At 48.0% G+C, this 23,138-nt stretch overlaps 2 protein-coding genes across 6 annotated transcripts in view; both read left to right on the top strand.

Moving 5' to 3' along the window:
- Nucleotides 1–23,138, top strand: part of MECR (mitochondrial trans-2-enoyl-CoA reductase) — a 72,517-nt gene that overhangs the window by 38,753 nt on the left and 10,626 nt on the right. For 3 of the 5 annotated variants that reach the window (XM_074380412.1, XM_010348176.2, XM_039474242.2), the window contains 3 exons: nt 836–896; nt 1,077–1,149; nt 3,734–6,664. In XM_074380412.1, coding sequence (XP_074236513.1) covers nt 836–896; nt 1,077–1,149; nt 3,734–3,891 — 292 coding nt within the window. In that variant the 3' untranslated portion in view covers nt 3,892–6,664. Of the gene's footprint in view, nt 1–835; nt 897–1,076; nt 1,150–3,733; nt 6,665–11,766; nt 11,907–23,138 lie in introns of those variants that run through there. The other 2 variants (XR_012512364.1, XM_003937603.4) reach the window with 2 other exon arrangements.
- SRSF4 (serine and arginine rich splicing factor 4) overlaps nt 17,183–23,138 on the top strand; it is a 39,443-nt gene continuing 33,487 nt past the window's right edge. Inside the window, exon 1 of the mRNA XM_039474243.2 lies at nt 17,183–17,529. Within this exon, the coding sequence (XP_039330177.2) occupies nt 17,423–17,529 (107 nt within the window). The 5' untranslated portion in view covers nt 17,183–17,422. The remainder of the gene's footprint in view (nt 17,530–23,138) is intronic.

Here is a 23,138-nt window from a genome sequence, read left to right as displayed (position 1 = left end):
CATCCAGAGGGTATGTGTATATGTGGGTGTTTAATATACATTCTTGTCTCCTGATTCACTGGGTCTGGGGTTGGACCTAGGAATCTGTTTTATTGTTTTGTTTTGTATTAAGATGATCTTACTCTGTTGCCTAGGCTGGAGTGCAGTGGTGCAATCTCAGCTCATTGCAGCCTTAACCTCCCAGGCTCAAGTGATCCTCCCACCTCAGCATCCTGAGTGGGACCACAGGCATGTACCACCATGCCCAGCTAATTCTTTTTAATTATTTGTAGACACAGAGTCTCACTATCTTGCCCAGGCTGGTCACGAACTCCTGGGCTCAGGCAATCCTCCTGCCTTGCCCTCCCAAAGCACTGGTATTACAGGCATGAGCTGCCATGCCCAGCATTTATGTATTTATTTATTTTCTGAGATAGGGTCTTACTCTGTTGCCTAGGCTGGAGTGCAGTAGTGCGATCAGGACCTCAATTTCATGGGCTTAGGTGATTCTCCCACCTTATCCTCCCAAGAAGCTGGAACCATAGGCATGCCACCTTGCCCGGCTAATTTTTTGTTGTTTTTTTTTTTTTTTTGTAGAAACAGGGTCTCCTTATGTTGCCCAAGCTGATCTTGAACTCCTGGGCTCAAGTGATCTGCCTGCCTCAACCTCCCAAAGTGCTGAGATTATAGGCATGAGCCACCGCACCCAGCCCAGAGTCTGTATTTTTTTCAGCTCTTCCCAGAGATTCTGAGAGCAGGGTTTAGGAACCAGAGCTGGAGTAGAAGCACCATGGTGGGTTCAGGAAGGCTCTGTCTCTGCTTTGCACCCACTCTTTGTTCTCTTTGGACTCTTTAGGCGTGGAGGAACCATGGTAACCTATGGGGGAATGGCCAAGCAACCCGTCATAGCCTCTGTGGTAAGCTGGTCGGGGAGGCATGCCTGCAGCCGGGCCAGACACCTCAGCCAGGCCACATCCCCTGGCATGACAGCTGTCTAAACTTAGGCAATGCCTCGTCCCTGGAGGGGAGTCAGTACACTTGAACGGTGCCTGGAGTTCTTGCCCTCAGAGCCCAGCATGTCTTTTCTGTATCCACAGAGCCTGCTCATTTTTAAGGATCTCAAACTTCGGGGCTTTTGGTTGTCCCAGTGGAAGAAGGATCACAGTCCAGGTAAGTGCATGGCCCAGTGCAGTCACAGATGAGGGCAGCGCCTAAGAAGGGCGGCAGAAATGACTAGCTATTCTGAACCCTGGAGGGGTGACTGGGTCCCCAGCCCCACAGAAGGATCAAGGAGAAGAGCCTTAGCCCAGCTACAGTCAGCAAATAATTATTGGACTAAACTGGGTTAGTCTTGAAGGCACAGAACAGCTCCTGAAGAGCTGACAGTGGGGAAAGACAGTCAAGAGAATAGACTCTGGAGCCAGCCTGCCTGGGTTCAAATCCTGCTTCCACACTACTGGACAGAGGTTCTGCCTACCCAGCGGTGGGACCTTCGCGAGTTACTTAATCTCTGCCTCAGTTTAAATGTCATAAGTTTAAACTCTTGTTAGGTGTGTTTGACAGAGGAGGAAATTGAGGTTCAGAGTGGTTAAGTAACATGGACAAAGTCGCCGCCCCGCAGGGAGGGAGGCAGCCAGGATGTGAACAGATCATCTCCCTGTTCTTTGTCTCCTGGAGGACTGGCTCCCCAGAGTAGCAACGCCAAACTCAGGATGGACAGTACTACAGAGTTACCCAGGTGAAGGGGAGGAAGGTGGTGATGTGAATGCAGCGTTTCAGGCAAAAAAAAACCAAAATTGCATGTGCAGCTGGGCACTAAAGTGGTTCCAAGCAACCTGGAGCGCTAGATCTGAGCTGGGGCTGGGAAATGGGATGAGTGGGTTGTGACCAGGTTACCAAAGGCCTTAGAAACCAGATTCAGGCATTCAGACTCACTGGGGTGTTTTTTTGCTGTTTTGGTGGTTGGGTTTTTTTTGAGACAAAGTATGACTCTGTTGCCCTGGCTGGAGTACAGTGGTGCAGTCACAGCTCAAACAGCCTCAACTTCCTTGACTCAGGTCATCCTCCCACCTCAGCCTCCCAAGTAGCTAGGGGGAGCACCATCACATCAAGCTAGTTTTTTTTTTATTTTTAGTAGCGATGGGGTTTCATCATATTGCCCAGGCTGGTCTCAAACTCCTGGGCTCAAGTGATACACCCGCCTCAGCCTCCCAGAGTGCTGGGATTATAGGCATGAGCCACTGTGTCCAGCCAAGACTCACTCTTTTTTTTTTTTTTTTTTTTTTTTGAGACGGAGTTTTGCTCTTGTTACCCAGGCTGGAGTGCAATGGCGCGATCTCGGCTCACCGCAACCTCCGCCTCCTGGGCTCAGGCAATTCTCCTGCCTCAGCCTCCTAAGTAGCTGGGATTACAGGCACGCACCACCACGCCCAGTTAGTTTTTTGTATTTTTAGTAGAGACGGGGTTTCACCATGTTGACCAGGATGGTCTCGATCTCTCGACCTCGTGATCCACCCGCCTCAGCCTCCCAAAGTGCTGGGATTACACTCTCTTTTTTTTTTTTGAGACGGAGTCACTCTTGTTGCCCAGGCTGGAGTGTGATGGTTTGATCTTGGCTTACCACAATCTCCACCTCCTGCCTCACCCTCCCAGGAAGCTGGGATTACAGGCATGCACCACCATGCCCATCTAATTTTGTAGTTTTAATAGAGATGGAGTTTCTCCATGTTAGTCAGGTTGATCTCGAACTCCCAACTTCAGATGATCCACCTGCCTTGGCCTCCCAAAGTGCTGAAATTACAGGCATGAGCCACCACATCCAGCCAGGACTTGCTTTTTTTTAAAAAAAAAAAAAAAAACAAAACAAAAAAAAAAAAAAAACAAGAGTTTCACTCTTACTGCCCAGGCTGGAGTACAATGACGTGATCTCAGCTCACTGCAACCTCCGCTTCCCAGGTTCAAGCCACAGCCTCCCAAGTAGCTGGGATTATAGGCATGAGCCATCACGCCTGGCTAGTTTTTTGTATTTTCAGTAGAGACGGGGTTTCTCCATGCTGGTAAGGCTGGTCTCGAACTCCCGACCTCAGGTAATCCACCCGCCTCAGCCTCCCAAAGTGCTGGAATTACAGGCGTGAGCCACCGCGCCTGTCCAGGACTCACTCTTAAAGTTACTTCTTTAAATGGAAAAATACTTCTCAGCCAAGGCCTTCACTTCTCGACTTCTATACCGTATAGGGTCCTTCAGAGGAGGCAGGCCCAGGGAGGTGACGTTGGTGGCCCTGGGTTAAGGGAGTCCTGGGCTCTCAGGGAGAGCTGCTTTCCCTGAGCAGAGCTCATCTGTTCCACATCACTTTGGTGTGCCATGCATACCCACTCCCTCCCTGCACCTCCTCTGGCTTCCTTGCCTCAGTTCATCCTGCTTCTCCCATCATTCAGTGCTCCTGGCTCCACCGTGGCCAGGTTCTGTGGTTCTGTGCTGTCATAGCCACCACTCTGAAGAGTGGTCTCTGCCTGCCTGCCCATCAGGCCCTAGAGCTACTCCTACGTTCCTCTCTCCCCACCTGGACCTCATTGTCCTAAAGACAGGCAGGGACCAGGCTGCACGCAGCCACAGCCACCCTATCCTTGGCACAGCCAGGACTCTCAAGGCTTTATTGGAGCTTGGTGCCAGCTCCTGCCCATAGGGCAGCCCTTGCCACATCTCACCAAGCCCCAGCTGCTGTTCCCCTGTCTGATTTCCTCCAACCTCCCACAGACCAGTTCAAGGAGCTGATCCTCACACTGTGCGATCTCATCCGCCAAGGCCAGCTCACAGCCCCTGCCTGCTCCCAGGTCCCACTGCAGGACTACCAGCGTGCCTTGGAAGCCTCCATGAAGCCCTTTGTGTCTTCAAAGCAGATTCTCACCATGTGATCATCCCAAAAGAGCTGGAGTGACACGGGAGGGATGGAGGATCCCAGGGGCTGGGTGCAGGCCCCTGAATCGGAGCTCTCACCTTCCCCGGACTACTGCCCTTCTCGCTGCCTCTTCCTATTAGGAGGATAGTGAAGCCAGCCACACTTTTCCCCTGGGCCAGCCTTAAGGTATTCAATAAAGTCTGAACTCTCCCCTTCAGAAAGTAGAAGTCATCTCTGTTGAGAAGGACCATCACTGCCCTGGTCAGCTCACAGCACCAGGAGGCCCCCTTCCTGCTTTTCTGTCATGTGTGCCACTCGTAATCATTTTCTGACCACCGTGAAAGGAAAGCCTGGGTGGGCACTGGCAGTGCAAAGGCCAGTAGGCCGCCATCCCTGCCCTCAATCTGCACAAGGCCACAGAGGAGGATCCTGTAGAATGAATGGTTTGATTCGCTTCTCAGGTAGCATGCGGCCCAGTCCAGGGCATGGGGAGGATCAGCTGCACGGAAGAGTAAATGCCAGGCTGAGGTCATCAGAACCCTGAGGAACAAGGAAATGGGGTCTCCACTCTTGTAGAACTGCCATTCTCACTGGGGACAGAGACAATGTACCAGTGGTTCTCAGCCAGAGGCAATTTTACCCCCAGGAGACATTTGACAATGTCTGGGGATATTTCTGGTTGTCACAGCTAGGGGAGGAGGCTGCTACTGACATCCAGCAGGCAGAGTGAGTGATGCTGTTAAACACACCACAGTTCACAGAACAGCCTCCTGCAACAAAGAATCACCCAAGGCCCGGTGCAGCGGTAACACCTATAATCCCAGCACTTTGGGAAGCCAAGGCAAATGGATCACTTGAGCCCAGGAGTTCAAGTTCAGCCTAGGCAACATGGTGAAACGCCATCTCTACAAAAAATTACAAACATTAGCCAGGCATGGTGGTATTCACCTGTAGTCCCAGCTACTTTGGAGGCTGAAGTAAGAGGATCACCTGAGCCAGGGAGGTCTAGACTGCAGTGAACCATGATCATGCCACAGCACTCCAGCCTATGCAACAGAGCAAGACCCTGTCTCAAAAAAAAAATTTAGCCCCAAGTGTTCAATGTTCATGGGGTCATTGATAAACCCTGCATTAAACAGTCTCACAGTAATTGCCATAGTGACTAAAGCTGTAGAGAAGATACGTGGGGTGCTATAAGAGTAGAATCAAGGTCTTGCCCCAGGCCCCGCGGTCAGGTGCTTCCTTGAGGTAAAGTTTGAAGGTGGGCTCTGACAAATGAGTGAGCTTTATTCAGGCAGAGGGGAGAGCCTGACATGTGACTTTTTGGTATTTGCTTCATGATCCACTTGCCCAAAGCAAAGAACAGGCTTCAGCGTGTCTCCCCTATCGCCTGGCCCTCTGTACCCTGCACTCAGGAGCCTCATTCAGGATGTACTTTTTCTTTTTTGAGATGGAGTGTCACTCTGTCACCCAGGCTGGAGTGCAATGGCGCAATCTCGGCTCACTGCAACCTCCGCCTCCTGGGTCCACGCAATTCTCCTGCCTCAGCCTCCTGAGTAACTGGGACTACAGGTTCCTGCCACCACGCCTGGCTAATTTTTATTTTTTTAGTAGAAGCAGGGTTTCACCATATTGTCCAGGCTGGTCTTGAACTCCTGACCTTGTGATCCACCTGCCTCAGCCTCCCAAAGTGCTGGGATAATGGATGTGAGCCACCGCACCTGGCCCAGGATGTATTATTGCCTGCCTAGTGTGTGCCCAAAGCAAAGGACACCAGTGAAAGAAGTGCTGCTGGCCCTCAAGTTGCTTAGCCTAGTGCAGTATTAACCACCACAGTGTAATGAAGAGGTCACTGACATGGAGGCGTTCAGAGGGCCTTGAAAGGACACATAGGGGCCCCAGCTCTGCCTGAGGGCATCAAGGAGGGATTCCTAGAGGAAGTGCCTTCCACAGCCAGTCTTGAAAACCAAGCAGGAAATAGTACCAAGCAAAGCCAACGGCAAATGTGACAGTTTGGAGGCCTGAGGGAGCCTGACACTTGGGGAACTACAGACAGGTAAGTGTAGCTGCTGCCTTAGAAGTGGGGGACATGTGAGAACTGATGTGGGCCCCATGGGGTGAGGGTCAGATCACAAAGGACCATGATGTCAGGACTTAACCCTGAAACCCTAGGGAGGCACTGGGGGATTTCAGGCAGTGGAGCGATATGGAAAAACTGGCTCAGAAGGTTGAATTGCATGCCAGTTTGCACACGGACTCCCAGAACAATCATCTTTTCTTTGGGGGCGTCTTGTGTATCCTCTGGGGAAAAGGACTCAGGTTCAGCCTGGGGCTGGGAAGGTCTGCAGTGCCCTCTGGGTAAAATTTGCCACCTTGTGGGCTCAAGATCAGCCCCAACTCCTTCCTTTTCCCCTGTCCTTTGGGTTAGTGGGACCAGTGATTGTACAGATGGTCAATGTAGGCAAGTGAAAAAAGCCTAAAAGGGAGGGGAGGCTGCCAGACACCACAGGAGTGAAAATTAAGACTAGGTTCTTGCCGGGCACAGTGGTTCACGCCTGTAATCCCAGCACTTTGGGAGGCTGACATGGGTGGATCACGATGTCAGGAGTTTGAGACCAGCCTGATTAACATGGTGAAACCCTGTCTCTACTAAAAATAGAAAAATTAGCCGAGTGCAGTGGTGCACACCTGTGATCCCAGCTACTCAGGAGGCTGAGGCAAGAGAATCACTTGAACCCAGGAGGTGGAGGTTGCGGTGAGCTGAAATCATGCCGCTGCACTCCAGTCTGGGTGACAGAGCAAGACTCCATCTTAAAAAAAAAAAAAAAAAAAAAGATTAGGTTCTTTTTTTTTTTTTTTTTTTTTTTTTTTGAGACGGAGTTTCGCTCTTGTTACCCAGGCTGGAGTGCAATGGCGCGATCTCGGCTCACCGCAACCTCCGCCTCCTGGGCTCAGGCGATTCTCCTGCCTCAGCCTCCTGAGTAGCTGGGATTACAGGCACGCGCCACCACGCCCAGCTAGTTTTTTGTATTTTTTAGTAGAGACGGGGTTTCACCATATTGACCAGGATGGTCTTGATCTCTCAACCTCGTGATCCACCCGCCTCGGCCTCCCAAAGTGCTGGGATTACAGGCTTGAGCCACCGCGCCCGGCCAAGATTAGGTTCTTTAGGGTGGATGTGGTGGCTCACACCTGTAATCCCAGCACCTTGGAAAGCTGAGGTGGGCAGATCACTTGAGGTCAGGAATTTGAGACCAGTCTGGCCAACACGGTAAAACCCTTGTCTCTACGAAAAAAAAAAAAAAAACATTAGCCGGGTATAGGGACGCATGCCTGCAGTCCCACCTACTGAGTAGGCTGAGGCAGGAGAATCACTTGAACCTGGGAGGGGAAGGTTGCAGTGAGCCAAGATGGCGCCACTGCACTCCAGCCTGGGCAACAGAGTGAGATTCTGTCTCAAAAAAAAAAAAAGATTAGGTTCTTAAAAGGGAATTCATAAGGGTGGGGCTTAGGGGGAGTGGTGAGCCTCAGTCCTGGTGAAGGAGCAGGACCCTGGCGCCCACTCTAAGAGCAGGCACACAGGAAGGTTCGTAACATCACACTTCAGGATCTGGAGGAACATGCAGAATGTCCTGAGAACAGTGAAGTGAATGATTCCTTGTATGTTTAGGGGTCTGGAGGTGATATTTGGGCTGGTCTTTAAAGAATGATCATAACTTACTCAGGGAAGGGTGACAAGCATTACAGACTAAGAGACCACATTAGGTAGTTATAGAGAGAGGGCATTTAGGTCAGAACTGTCTCATTTTCCCCATTCTCTTCCTGAGAATTAAAACCTACAACTTAGGTGGCTACATGGTAGGCTGGAATAAACACCATTTCCCTGTGTCCCTTGCAGCTAACAAGATCTGCCCCAAGTGATATAAGCAGAGGTGTTAGGTGTCAGTTTCTTAGGAACCTCTTTTTTTGGAGATGGAGTCTTGCTCTTTCACCCAGGCTGAATGGAGTCAGCTCACTGCAACTTCCGCCTCCTAGGTTCAAGTGATCCTCCTGCCTCAGCCTCCCTAGTAGCTGGGATTATAGGTGCCCGCCACCATGCCCAGCTAGTTTTTGTATTTTTAGTAGAGACAGGGTTTCACCATGTTGGCCAGGCTGGTCTCAAACTCCTGACCTCAGGTGATCCGCTGGCCTTAGCCTCCCAAAGTGCTGGGATTAGAGGCATGAACCACCGTGCCCGGCCTAGGAAACTCTTTAAAATATAGCTGGCCTGCATCCCGTACCTTTTCCTTTCTCTTCTACCTTCCTTATAGCTGGGATACAGACACGATTCCTGGAGTTTGCCCAGCTATCTTTGACTGTGTTGATAGGACAGCAACAAGATCAAAGGAGCCTGGCTCCCTGATCCCCAGAATCCCCAACTGCCTACCACAGGACTTGCTTTACATGAGAAATAAGCGTCTGTCTGATTCAGGCCCTCATATTTGGGGTTTCACTGAAACTAATCCTAGGTAAACCACATTCAATGATTTTTTGGGGGGGTTGGGGGGACAGAGTTTTGCTCTTGTTGCTCAGGTTGGAGTGCAATGGCATGATCTCGGCTCACTGCAACCTCCACCTCCCGGGTTCAAGCGATTCTCCTGCCTCAGCCTCCTGAGTAGCTGTGATTACAGGTGCCAGCTACCATGCCCAGCTAATTTTTATTTTGTATTTTTAGTAGAGATGGGGTTTCACTGTGTTGGCTAGACTGGTCTCTACTCCTGACCTCAGGTGATCCACCTGCCTCGGCCTCCCAAAGTGCTGGTATTACAGGCATGATCCACTGTGCCCAGGCCATTCAATGATTTAACTTAGATTGAAATCAGCTCATTCAATCAGAAGCTGAAAAGGGGACTTGTGGCAGTTTATGATTCCCAGCTAAGGAATTTGGGCTTTATCATGTTGGCAGTAAGGAGCAAAAGATTTCTGAGCCAGAAGATCAGAACTGTGCTTTGGAAAAATCCCTCCAGCAGTAGCCTGGAGGACAGTTTGGAGGAGGGAAGCACTAAAGAAAGGGATTCCCAGGATCTGAATTTCAGATAGGTAAGGCCACCCTTTTCCCTTCCACTAAATTTCAAAGACCAACTAGAGTTTGCCTACATTTAAGAGGCCAGCACTGGAAAGGAAAAAGAAAAAAACCAGAATGTCAAAGGAGAATCTGACGTAAGATGGATCCTTCCTTCTCTGCAAGTGCAGGAGATTGTTTTTAATTTTCAGTCAGTCCAGGCATAGCGGCTCACACCAACACTTTGGGAGGCCAACCAAGGCCAGCACATCACTTGAGCCAAGGAGTTCAAGACCAGCCCGGGCAGCATGGGGAGACCCCCATCTCTACAAAAATGCAAAAATTGGCCAGGCGTAGTGGCTCACACCTGTAATCCCAGCACTTTGGGAGGCTGAGGCGGGCGGATCACCTGAAGTCACGAGTTCAAGACTGGCCTGGTTAACAGTGAAACCCCTTCTCTACTAAAAATATAAAAATTAGCTGGGCCTGGTGGTGGGTGCCTGCAATCCCAGCTACTAAGGAGGCTGGGGCACAAGAATTGATTGAACCTGGGAGTCGGAAGTTGCAGTGAGTTGAGATCGCACCACTGCACTACAGCCTGGGCAACAGAGCAAGACTCCATCTCAAAAAAAAAATTTTTTTTTTAATTACCCAGATGTAGTGGTACGTGCCTGTAGTCCCAGCTACTTGAAGGCTGAGGTGGGAGGCTCACTGGAGCCCAGGAAGTCAAGGTTGCAGTGAGCTGAGATCAAGATGGAGCATCAAAGCAAGACTCTGTCTCAAAAAAAATTCAGAATGAATCATCTCTGTGGAGCTGTGACAGCTCTTCTGGCCCACTAAGTAAATAGCTTTCTTTTAAATGGCTAAAGGGGGATTCCTTGGCTGCAGATTAAAAGAAGACAAATAGGGTTGGGGACTGTGGTTCACGCCTATAATCCCAGCACTTTGGGAGGCCAAGGCGGGATCATGACATCAGGAGTTCAAGACTGGCCTGACCAACATAGTGAAACCCTGTCTCTACTAAAAATACAATTAGCTGGGCATGGTGGTGTGCACCTGTAATCTTAGCTACTCAGGAGGCTGAGGCAGGAGAACTGGAGGTTGCGGTGAGCTGAGATCGTGCTCCTGCACTCCAGCCTGGCCGAGAGAGCAAGACTCCATCTCCAAAAAAAAGAAGATAAATAGGCATTACCTCCTAAACAAAAGCTTGAGCTTACTTGAAGCCCTGCAGCTTCATGACTCTGCCACCCCTTCCTGTCCTCTTCTGGGACCATCCACCCAGAAGACTATCTATAGCTGCTGCATAACATTGGTAAATGGAGGCCGAGCGCAGTGGTTCACTCCTGTAATCCCAACGCTTTGGGAGGCCAAGACAAGCAGATCACTTGAAGTCAGGAGTTTGAGACCAGCCTGGCCAAAATAGTAAAACCCGTCTCTACTAAAAATATAAAAGTTAGCCAAGCATGATGGCAGGCCCCTGTAATCCCAGCTACTAGGAAGGCTGAGAGACTCTGTTGCAAAAAAAAAAGAAAAAAAGGTAAACAAATCCTTCGCATGATCCTTGAGGCCCCTTAATATCTGGCCTCTCCAAGAGTTCCAGACCAGCCTGGCCAACGTGGTGAAACCTCGTCTCTACTAAAAATACAAAAATTACCTTGGCGTGGTGGTATGCAACCTGTAGTCCCAGCTACTTGGGAGGCTGAGGCAGGAGAATCACTTGAACCCAGGAGGCAGAGGTTGCGGTGAGCTGAGATCACGCCATTGAACTATAGCCTGGGCAACAAGAGCAAAACTATGTCTCAAAAAATAAATAAATATATATATTAGCTTAGCCTGGTGGCATGAGCCCATAGTCCCAGCTACTTGGGAGGCTAAGGCAGGAGAATTGCTTGAACCTAGGAGGCAGAGGAAAAAAAAAAAAAATATATATATATATATATATATGTATACACACACACACATATTGATAAGTATATTCTATCTTGGAAGATAATTATACCCACTTTCCTCAGGGGAAGACTGAAGCTCAGAAGAAAAAAGCTCTTGCCGGGCGAGGTGGCTCACGCCTGTAATCCCAGCACTTTGGGAGGCCAAGGCGGGTGGATCACGAGGTCAAGAGACTGAGGCCATCCTGGTCAACATGGTGAAACCCCGTCTCTACTAAAGATACAAAAAATTAGCTGGGCATGGTGATGCATGCCTGTCATCCCAGCTACTCAGGAGGCTGAGGCAGGAGAATTGCCTGAACCCAGGAGGCGGAGGTTGCAGTGAGCTGAGATCGCGCCATTGCACTCCAGCCTGGGTAACAAGAGCAAAACTCCATCTCAAAAAAAAAAAAAAGAAGAAGAAGAAGAAAAAAAAGACTCTTGCAGCCGGGTGCGGTGGCTCACTCCTGTAATCCCAGCACTTTGGGAGGCTGAGGTGGGCAGATCACCTTGAGGTCAGGAGTTCAAGACCAGCCTGGCCAACACAGTGAAACCTTATCTCAACTAAAAATCCAAAAAAAAATTAGGTGTGGTGACTCACACCCATAGTCCCAGCTACTCTGGAGACTGAGGCACGAGAATCACTTGAACCCAGGATTTGGAGGTTGCAGTGAGCCGAGGTCACACCACTGCACTCTAGCCTGGGCAACAGAGTGAGACTCAGTGTCAAGAAAGAGAGAGAGAGACACGGAAGGGAAGGAAGGAAGGAAGGAGGGAAAAAGAGGAGGGAGGGAAGGGAGGGAGAGAGGAAGGCAGGAAGTAAACAAGCAAGCAAAGAAGCTCTTGCATTAACGATGTGTGCCAGGCACTGCTGTCCTTGTGCATGGAAACTCAGAACACCCTCCAACCCCATGCTTATTGTCAGGCACCGTGCCCTGAATAGAGCACTAGACCAAACCAGAGCAGCTGGAAATGGTGGAGAAGAGAAGGCTCAGTCCTGGTACAGCATCTGCTCTCATCGGAAGGCAGGAACATTCCTGGGAAGACAGCAGGGCTAGCTGAAAGGTAAGTGGAAAGGAGACACTGGCACCTTCTGAAAGAGAAGAAAGCTTCTTACAACTTTCCCGTGTCATTGATATGTTAATGTCACCACTTTACAGAAGCAGCAGCCTCTGAGAGACGTAAAGTGAGTTGTTCCAGATCACACAGCAGGCAGCAGAGCTGACACAAGAAGCCAGGTCCCCTGACCATGTCTGGTCACTACCCAGACAGTCCCAATTCTTTTGGCCACACAGGTGGCCTTGGAAGTCCCCCTCTTCTCAAGACTCCTTGATTTTATTATTGACATGTCAACTTTAAGAGAGTTCAAATTTCCCTGAGTCTGTGTCTCATGGGGAGGCATGAGAAAAAGGCAGAAGCAGGAGGGTATTGAAGTAGTCCAGGTAAGAGATTATTTATGTATTCATTCAATAAATATTTTAAACACTATGTGAAAGGCACTGTTGTTAGGTGCTAGGGATAGAGCAGGAAAGAAAAAACATGGCCCCATACCTTACATTCCAGTGGTGGAGAAAGACCATGCACATAAATAAAGTAATTACAGACTGTAGTAAGTGTCGTGAAATACCACAGACAGCATTTGAGATAAGGTGGACGAGGAAGGCCTGAGGCCTGAATGAGAAGGAGCCAGTCAGTATTCCAGGCAGAGGCAGTAGCACAGATAAAAGCCCTGACTGTGAACAGTCTGATGAGGCCTGAACTCGTTTAGGAGGTGGGAATGGAAAGAAGGGATGAATTTGTGAGTATTTAGAAGGAAGGAATAATCAGAAGGACAGACTGAATGTGGTAGCTGAAGGTTGAACTTTGGCACCTTGGTGATAGTGGTGCCACTTGCATTGGGAAAGGAGGAGCAGGTTTTAGGGACACGCATTTCCCCTCTGGAGGGCTCTCTTTCCCATCTGTACAATAGGTTAATATAACAATCCAGGGGAAAAAAAAGACCACGCTTAGTGCTAGGATTTTTGTTTTGGTGGTTTTCAGCTGCACGCGTGCGCGCGTGTGTGTGTGTGTGTGTGTGTGTGTGTGTGATCGGGTCTCTGTCACCCAGGCTTGAGTGCAGTCGCATGATCACAGCTCACCGTGCCTCAGTCTCCCCAGGCTCAGGAGATCCCCCCACCCCAGCCTCCCAAGTAGCTGGGAAGACAGGCATGCATTGCCATGCCTGGCTAATTTTTTTTTTTAAGAGGTAGGGTTTTGCCATATTGCCCTGGCCAGATTGCTAGTTCTTTTTTTTTTTTTTTTTTTTTTTTGAGACAGAGTTTTGCTCTTGTTGCTCAGGCTGGAATTATGCAATGGCGTGATCTCCGCATGCACCACCATGCCTGGCTAATTTTTTTTTTTTTTTTTTTTGAGACAGAGTCTTGCTCTGTTGCCAGGTGCCAGGCTGGAATGCAGTGGCACAATCTTAGCTCACTGCAATCTCCACCTCCTGGGTTCAAGCAGTTCTCCTGCCTCAGCCTCCCGAGTAGCTGGGACTATAGGCGCACGCCACCATGCCCAACTAATTTTTGTATTTTTTAGTATAGACGGAGTTTCACCATGTTGGCCAGGATGGTCTCGATCTCCTGTAATAGGAGTGAGCCGCCATGCCCGGCCAATTGTTAGTTCTTAAGAATATTATGAACCGGGCGCGGTGGCTCAAGCCTGTAATCCCAGCACTTTGGGAGGCCGAGGCGGGTGGATCACGAGGTCGAAAGATCGAGACCATCCTGGTCAACATGGTGAAACCCCGTCTCTACTAAAAATACAAAAAATTAGCTGGGCATGGTGGCACGTGCCTGTAATCCCAGCTACTCGGGAGGCTGAGGCAGGAGAATTGCCTGAACCCAGGAGGCGGAGGTTGCGGTGAGCCGAGATCGCGCCATTGCACTCGAGCCTGGGTAACAAGAGCGAAACTCCATCTCAAAAAAAAAAAAAAAAAAAAAAAAAAAAAAAAAAAAAGAATATTATGTGTAATCCAAGCACTTTGGAGGCCAAGGCGGGCGGATCACGTGAGGTCAGGAGTTCAAGACCAGCCTGACCAACATGGTGAAACACTGTCTTTATTTAAAAAAATAATAATAATTAAAAAAAAAATAAAAGAATGTTATGTTCCTCACACCTTACTGAATTCCAAATGAATTAAAGATTATGGCCAGGTGTCTCAAAAAATAAAATTAAATTAAATTTTAGAAATAAAATAAAAAATAGGAGGCTGGGTGCAGTGGCTCACACCTGTAATCTCAACACTGGAGTTGGGGAAGGGAGGATTGCTTGAGCCCGGTTGTTTGTTTTCTGAGATGGAGTTTCACTCTTGTTGCCCAGGCTGGAGTGCAATGGCACTATCTCGTGTCACTGCAGCCTCCACCTCCCAGGTTCAAGCCATTCTCCTTTCTTAGCCTCTGGAGTAGCTGGGATTACAGGTGTGCAACACCATACCTGGCTAATTTTTTGTATTTTTAGTAGAGATGGGGTTTCACCATGTTGACCAGGCTGGTCTCAAACTCCTGGCCTCAGGTGATCGCCTGCCTCAGCCTCCCAAAGGGCTGGGATTACAAGTGTGAGCCACGGTGCCCGGCCTGAGCCCAGTAGTTTAAGACCAAACAGGGCTGGGCACGGTGGCTCACGCCTGTAATCCCAGCACTTTGGGTGGCCGAGGCGGGTGGATCACGAGGTCAAGAGATCAAGACCATCCTGGTCAACATGGTGAAACCCCGTCTCTACTAAAAATACAAAAAATTAGCTGGGCATGGTGGCACGTGCCTGTAGTCTCAGCTACTCAGGAGGCTGAGGCAGGAGAATTGCCTGAACCCAGGAGGCGGAGGTTGCGGTGAGCTGAGATCGCGCCATTGCACTCCAGCCTGGGTAACAAAAGCAAAACTCCGTCTCAAAAAAAAAAAAAAAAGACCAGACAGGGAAACATAATGAGACTCCATCTCTAAAAAAGTAGAATAGGCTGGGCACAGTGGCTCACACCTGTAATCCTAATACTTTGGGAGACCAAGGCAGGTGCATCACCTGAGGTCAGTGTTCGAGACCAGCCTGGCCAACATGGTGAAACCCAGTCTCTACTAAAAATACAAAAAAAGTAAGCCAGGTGTGGTGGCACATGCCGGTAATCCCAGCTACTTGGGAGGCTGAGGCAGGAGAATTGCTTGAACCCTGGAGTCAGAGTTTGCTGTGAGCCAAGATCATGCCATTGCACTCCAGCCCAGGCGACAGAGCAAGACTCCATCTCAAAATAAACAAAAAAACACTCTTGGCAAAGTCAAAAGTCAAACAACAAACGGAAAAAATACTTGCAACTCATTTGACAAAGAGCTGATTTTCCAAATATATAATGAGCACCTATGAGTAAGAAAAATGGGGGAAGGGTACACACAGACACAGAAAGGAAAATATGTCTCAAACATATGAAGAGAGACTCATATTTCTGCAAAATAAGGTAGTTGCAAATTAAACCACCTGGAGATAACATTCTTCACCTCTCAGATTGGCAAAGATCAAAAAGTTTGATAACACAGTGTGATGAGGATACGATGAAACAGGCACTTAAGGGGAATTGAGCAATATCCATCAAAACTCTGACCCAAATTGCCTACTTCTAGGAATAGATGCTATACATACACACACACATATGTATATATATATATATGCAAAGTTACTGCAGCAGTGTAATAACAAAAGATTGGGACTTATTTCAATGTCCTTCACTAGGGCACTGGCTAAATAAATTACTGTGTATAAAATGGTAGGAGCCATAAAAATAGTACTTCTGTACTCTTATGAAATGATTTTCAAAATATGTTTTGTGCAGAACTGTATGTATAGTATCCTACTATTTGCTTTATAAGGGTAAACTAACCTCCTAAAGGATATATCAGAAACTGCCTCTGGGAAGAGAAACTAAGTGGCTGGTGGACAGCGAAGACTTTTCACTGTATGTCATTTGAACCTTGAGTTATCTTTTCAAAATACTCAAAAAACAAAAGCAAAGAAATAAAACCCTTTGTGGTTCTAGGTACATGGAGTTAGTGAGAAGGGAACCAATATTTGAGCTCCTACCATGTTTCAGACACTGTTCCAAGTACTTTAACATACACTATCCCATTTAGTGACCTGTGAAAACCACTGAGATGGATATAAATTATAATTTTACAGATTAGAAAATAGGTTGGATTGCCATGGGAAGGCATGCAAAAAAAAAAAAATAGGTTGGATTGTGGTCAAGTACTTTATTCGGTGTCGTGCCTGGTCTAGCTCCAAAGCTCCAGCCTTCTCCGCTTCTCGCACTGCGTCTATTTAAGCAAAGTGTCCTCTCTTAAAAATAATACTGGTCTCGGCCGGGCGCGGTGGCTCAAGCAGGCTGAGATGTCTTAAATACAAAAACAACATCTATGTAAGAGATCAAAAATGATTTAAAGATCTACTACCATTTTGGATCAAATCATCTAAATCTACAAAAAAGAAAAAAAAATCAAAGAGAACTCGACCTGTTGCTTCCATTTAAAATTATTTAAAACACTACTTGGGCCGGACGCGGTGACTCAAGCCTGTAATCGCAGCACTTTGGGAGGCCGAGGCGGGTGGATCACAAGGTCGAGAGATCGAGACCATCCTGGTCAACATGGTGAAACGCCGTCTCTACTAAAAATACAAAAAATTAGCTGGGCATGGTGGCACGTGCCTGTAATCCCAGCTACTCAGGAGGCTGAGGCAGGAGAATTGCCTGAACCCAGGAGGCGGAGGTTGCGGTGAGCCGAGATCGCGCCATTGCACTCCAGCCTGGGTAACAAGAGCGAAACTCCGTCTCAAAAAAAAAAAAAAACAACAACAACAAAAATAATACTGGTCTCATTTATTGGGCACTTGATATAACAAAACTACTAACTGCTTTATGTACGTATTCTCTTATAATTCTCAAGAAAACTCTGGAAGGTAGGAACTACTCTACCCCTTTTACAGAAAAGATAAAGGAGGAGACATCGCGCGTAACGAGCCCAAGGTCACCGGTACACAATCGTTTGGAAGCCAGGTTTGATTCCAAGGCTCCGGCTCCAAAGTCCAAACCACACCCGGTTCAAAGGACAAAAGCAGGAACCCTCGCTCGCTGGGCCCTGGGAGGTGCGGACACTTCCGGGGAAGGGGAGGACACTTCCGGGGGAGGGGCAGAGACAGCGAGCTGCGGAAGGCGGGGCAGGCGCCTCTTCGGCGAGCTCGCGCGAGAACGTGCTGCAACGCCGCTCGTCGATCACCTTGCCCCGCCCCACGTCGGCGCGCCCCCGGGCAAGCTCCTCCCCTAGCCCTGCCTGGGCGGGAAGCAAACGCGCGCTCCCTCCGGTTACCCTCCGCCTAGGGGAAGGGCGGGAGAAGCGGAGGCGCGCGCTCGCGAGCTGCGTGCTTGCGTACGTCGCCGGGGTTCGGCTGCGTCCGTCCCGCCGCCCGCCCATTGCCGCCGCCGTCGCTGCCGCCGCGTTCTCGCTTTGCCCGCCGCCGCCTAAGGGGGGCTGGGGCCAGGGCCAGCCACCACCGCCGTTGCCGGGATGCCGCGGGTGTATATCGGCCGCCTGAGCTACCAGGCCCGGGAGCGCGATGTGGAGCGCTTCTTTAAGGGCTACGGGAAGATCTTGGAGGTGGATCTGAAGAACGGGTGAGGAGGACGGAAGAGGGGCCGGCCGGGCGGGGACAGGTCCTAGCGGTGGTGGGGAGGCCGCGGGGACGGTAGAGGGACGCCTGGTCCGCGCGGAGCGGCTACCGGCCTAGCCAGGCTCCGCCATAGTGGCGGCGCCTCGGGGGCGCGGGTAGGCCCCGGTTCCCACTGCGCCTGCGCGGGTGGGGGTGGTAGAGGCATAATGGGAGCTGTGGTGAGGCCCTGAGTGGGACGGGGAGAAGGAAAGCCCGAGTGGGGCTGGGGCTCCGGGCGGGAGGGCACAGCTCCAGGGCGCTCGGGAGACCTGGGTTTTCCCTTCCTAGGCCCGGGACTGGAGGCTGGTTTGTCTCTGGGTCGAGACTAACCTTTCCCGCTCTGCAGACTGCTGGAAATAAACAGGATTTCCTGCTCCCTTTCACCTCTTCCCCAGTCTCATGGATCAGACAGTCACGTTGCGTCTTTCCCGGGGACAGGAGCGCTGGAGGGAGGCCCATTTTAGCCATGTGCCACACTCTTTTGGGCGGGAGACTCCAGTTTGAGTAGTCTAGTGACAGTTTCGAAAGTATGGCCTTGCCGTGCTGAAAGCCTTCAGTGTTCCCTCTGAAGTAAGCAAGTCTTAACTCCTTATCTTTAAGACTCCGTGCAGCGTTTCCACGCTGTGGTTTCCGTTCTCCAACTTGCAGAAAAATTGCTTTGTCGTTGTAGAATTTGTTAGAATAGTGGCCACCCTGGCTAGTGTCTGCGTCCGGTTAACGCAGACGGAGACGACGTTGTTAACCTCCTCCCCCAGCGTATGATCTGTTCTTTGTATTCTTAATCTACTTCGGCAAAAATAGGCCCAGCATGAGCTACAGGTTTCAGAGAAAACAGATGAGGAATCAGGCCTGGAAAAAATACTCAACGGGGAAAACTGGGAACCAGGAAATGTTAGGTAGTGCTTGGAAGGCATGGATATAAAATTAAAATGACCGGGGGGAAACATTTTCGGGCACCAAACCTTGGATGTTAAAGAACTCTTGGCTTTAAAAAAATCCCTCTACTTTGCAACAGGTCTAATATAGCTACAGTTTACTCCCTAGTGTCATATACTAGCAAATGACTCCTGAAACATTTTGGAAGTTACCCGAGTTTCACATTTGAGAAAAATTGATAGCTACTATATTCTCATATGACTGAGTTTATAAAGCCAGTTCAAATTGTTAGGAAGAATCGCCTTCTTTCTGACGACATCTTTAGTAAAGTCCTGATTTCTTTTACAGTAAAAAGCTTAGAAAATTACTTTTATACAGTAGAACGTCCAGTTCTTAAGGATATGCTAAATTGGGGAGTAGTTGTTATTGTATGTATATTCTATATATGAAAGTTAAAACTCGAATTTTTTTCAGAGCCCAACGAAATTAACAGAGTAACTTTTGTGGGCAAAGTGTGGGTGTTAAAGCCAGTTAGACCTAAGTCAGATCCTGATTCCACCTCTATCTATGGGCAAGTTACGTCTCTGAACCTGTTTCCTCATTTATGTAGAAAAGGAAGATTAGAGATAATAAATGTAAAGCATTTGGCTTAGGCAGTAAGTGGCAGCTATAATCAGAGGGATTTCACCGTAATCCATGAGGAAACATCTTCGATTGTTGGTGTTTGATAACATAAAGGTCTGTTTTCTAAGGTTACTTAGGTGATAGTGTGCAGGAAATGACAAGACTGTAAATGGGAAACTGATTCATCAACGAAATGTATTGATAACCCATCAACAAAGTGTCCACCACTGTGCTAAATGAATTGGGGAAGGAGGCAGAAAACAGTTCTGCTCTTGAATAAATTAAGCATTATGACATGTGCACTTTGATTTAAGAAATGTTTGCTTTCACTTTAAACTCTTAACTAGTAAAACTTGAAATGATTTGCTTGAAAAGATGTGTTGAAATGGGCTTTGAAGAATAGATTAACTAGGGCTTGAAGTGAAGAAATTTAGGTGTTAAGCCAAAGTGTGAGGATTATATCAGACCAGGAGTTTGAGACCAGCCTGACCCCATCTCTCTAAAAAATTTTTGATTAGCCACTGTGTGATGGCACTCGCCTGTAGTCTTAGGTACTTCAGAGGCTGAGGCCGGAGGATCACTTGAGCCTAGGATTTTAAGGCTGCAGTGAGCTGTGATTGTGCCACTGCACTCCAGTCTGGGTAACAGCAAGACCTCCGTCTCTAATAAAATAAAATACAATAATGACTTTTTTTGCTTTTTGATGAATAGGGGAAAATGCATTTTTGCCATAATTGTGTTGAAGACGTGGCCTGGTAAGAAGGAATTATGAGAAATAATAAACAATCGAACATGGATTGAGCCTTATGAAGGATCTAGAAATTTAACAAACCAGAAACAATTACTGTTAAGATTTTACACTAAGGCCGGGCGCAGTGGCTCACGCCTGTAATCCCTGTACTTTGGGAGGCCGAGGTGGGTGGATCACAAGGTCAAGAGATCAAGACCATCCTGGTCAACATGGTGAAACCCCTTCTCTACTAAAAATACAAAAATTAGCTGGGCATGGTGGTGCGTGCCTGTAGTTCCAGCTACTCGGGAGACTGAGGCAGGAGAATTGCTTGAGTCCAGGAGGAGGAGGTTGCAGTGAGCCGAGATCACGCCATTGCACTCCAGCCTGGGTAACAAGAGCGAAACTATGTCTCAAAAAAAAAAAAGATTTTACACTAAAAATTCAAAATCAATGACAAGGAGTTCAAACGCTCTGGAAGGAAGAAGTGAGCAACCCAGGAAATGGAGTGAGAAGAAGGAGCCTTTCAGGACCCTAAATACCTTGGGTGTTTTTTGTGGTGGCGGTGGTTTTGGATGGAGTTTCTCTCTTGTCACCCAGGCTGGAATGCAGTGGCACAGTCTCAGCTCACTGCAACCTCCTCCTCCTGGACTCAAGCAATTCTCCAGCTTTGCCTCTTGAGTAGCTGGGATTACAGGTGCCTGTCACCACTCCAGGCTAATTTTTTTGTGTTTTTAGTAGAGACGCACAGGGGTTGGGGGGGTCTTGCTATTTTGGCCAGGCTGGTCTCAAACTCCTGACCTCAGGTGATCCACCCAACTCAGCCTCCCAAAGTGCGCAGATTATAGAGCTACCACGCCCGGCTAACCTGGGTGTTTTTTGTTAAGATGGGGTTTCACCATGATGGCCAGGCTGGTCTTGAACTCCTGACCTCAGGTGATCCACCCACCTCAGCCTCCCAAAGTGCTAGGATTACAGGTGTGAGCCACCGCACCCGGCCACCTGGGTGGTTTTTTAAGGAACTGTTCATTCTTACAGTGAATGAAATGCATTGAAAGTCAAGGTGGAAATGAGGAAGTCATTTTAGAGTTTGGAAGACAGATTATGACAGTCACCAAACAGCATGCAATATGACCTCCTGGCATCATTCAGAAATCATTACAGAGTAAATGACTTCTGGGAAGAAGACCAATGGTAAAGATGTATTTCAAGCAAAAATTGCCTATATAGCAAAAAGGCAGGAGAATCTGAAAGGAAGGAGTGGGTACAAAGGAAAAAAACATAATTTCGCTATGTATGTAAGTTTATAGTCCCTATAAACAGAAGGGTAGTGGATCTCCCTACTGAGAAGCATGTTTGAACATACCTAGATTGTGATTGTTAGTAATTGAAGTTCAAAAGCAGATTTTGGATGCTTTGGATAAGTCTTTGAAGAATTGCTGGAGTTCAGAGTTGTAGAAGTGAGATACATCAGTAGATATGTTAGGCTGAAGGGTTGCAGGTAAAGTCTAGAATTAAGGCATAAAATGCTAGTGTATAGACCAGTCACAGTGACTCACTCCTGTAATCCAACACTTTGGGAGGCTGAGGTGGGTGGATCGTTTGAAGTCAGGAGTTTGAGACCACCCTGGCCAACATGGTGAAACCCCATCTCTACTAAAAATACAAAAATTAGCTGGGCATGGTGGTGGGCAGCTGTAATCCCACCTATTCCTAAGGTGTAGAGAATTGCTAAGGCAGAATTGCTTGAACCTGGGAGGTGGAGGTTGCAGTGAGCCAAGATTGCACCACTGCACTCCAATGTGGGCAACAGAGCAAGACTGTGTCTCAAAAAAAAAAAAAGCTTTTATAATAGGAAGATGACCAAATAAGGAAACAAAACGAGTTCTTCAAAGGAGATTTAGTGTCCAGGAAAGGATTCCATGGACCGTGATAGGATTTGGAGAAGAGGTATATAAGCAGGAGTTCATTGCCTGGCATTATACCAGGCAGCCCTAATGCAGATTGCCATTGTTGTAGAGAACTTTTTGAGAGATGGTTTGGGACCACAAATATGACGAAGATCTCCCAGCATCATATAGACCATTCCAGATCCCTTTAGTGTCCCCTATGTTTTTACATGCCATGTAAACTATCAAGAATCACGGCAGGGGAGCAGGGAGGGGCAGGTATCCTAGATATATGTCAAGGAAGCAGCAATATTATTAGCACCACCTGTTTATAGCCTTTCAGCTCTATGGTACCTTGCTGGCTTTGATTGTATATGGATTTTCTTTTTATAATAAGCCACTTCATGTAAAGTGAAAGATTTTTGAGTAGACTAGTTGCTGTTTTGCCACAAAATCTTGTGGTTTTAGTCCGATCTTTGTATCTTAGCTTTTCCATATTTTAGTTAATGAATAAAACTTGCCACATACTAACATTATTTTGCCTGCTTAGTAGCTGGAAGGATAAAACCCCAAATAATTGAGATTTATAGTTTAATTTTTAGTTGCTTAAAGTCGTGAATTAAAACTCTCAAGGGAAATTTGTATTTAAACTTCAGAACCTGTATTTCATATAACAGTGAAATCATGACCAGCTTGAATTTTCAGGGGAATTATGATCTGTATAATCATGCTATCTAGTTATTACCAAAAGATTTTTGGTTTTGCCCTTGTTTAATGCACGATAATTTTTTTTTTTTTGAGACGGAGTTTCACTCTTGTTACCCAGGCTGGAGTGCAATGGCGCGATCTCGGCTCACCGCAACCTCCGCCTCCTGGGTTCAGGCAATTCTCCTGCCTCAGCCTCCTGAGTAGCTGGGATTACAGGCACGTGCCACCATGCCCAGCTAATTTTTTGTATTTTTAGTAGAGACGGGGTTTCACTATGTTGACCGGGATGGTCTCGATCTCTTGACCTCGTGATCCACCCGTCTCGGCCTCCCAAAGTGCTAGGATTACAGGCTTGAGCCACCGCGCCCGGCGCACGATAATTTTTTTAATGTGGAGTTCAAGACTCTTCGAGTGAGGCAGATCCTTGTTATGTGTGTCCCTGATCACTGGAGGGCATTATTAAGCCTTAGATACTGAGAAGAATCTCTGCCAACCCTAGCACCTACACAGAGATTTTTCTCTTTTGACTCTTGAATTCTTGACAGATTGGGAAGTGTGTAGTTAAATGCTTCAGGTTGCTGGTTTCTGGTTAGTTGAGCTGTTAACAGTATTATTTTTGTTTTTAGTTTTTAAGTCTCCCAAGGCTTCTCCCAAGTCTGTCATTCATCATTACTGTATTCTTAATCATGAGAGAGATTACCTTCACCCACCACCAAGTGGCAGATGAGTGCTTTATCAGTTTTATGA

Source organism: Saimiri boliviensis, chromosome 11 (genome assembly GCF_048565385.1).
Source record: "Saimiri boliviensis isolate mSaiBol1 chromosome 11, mSaiBol1.pri, whole genome shotgun sequence".
NCBI lineage: Eukaryota > Metazoa > Chordata > Mammalia > Primates > Cebidae > Saimiri > Saimiri boliviensis.
Note: the sequence above shows the minus strand (reverse complement) of the source record. Positions and strands in the feature narration are given on the sequence as shown.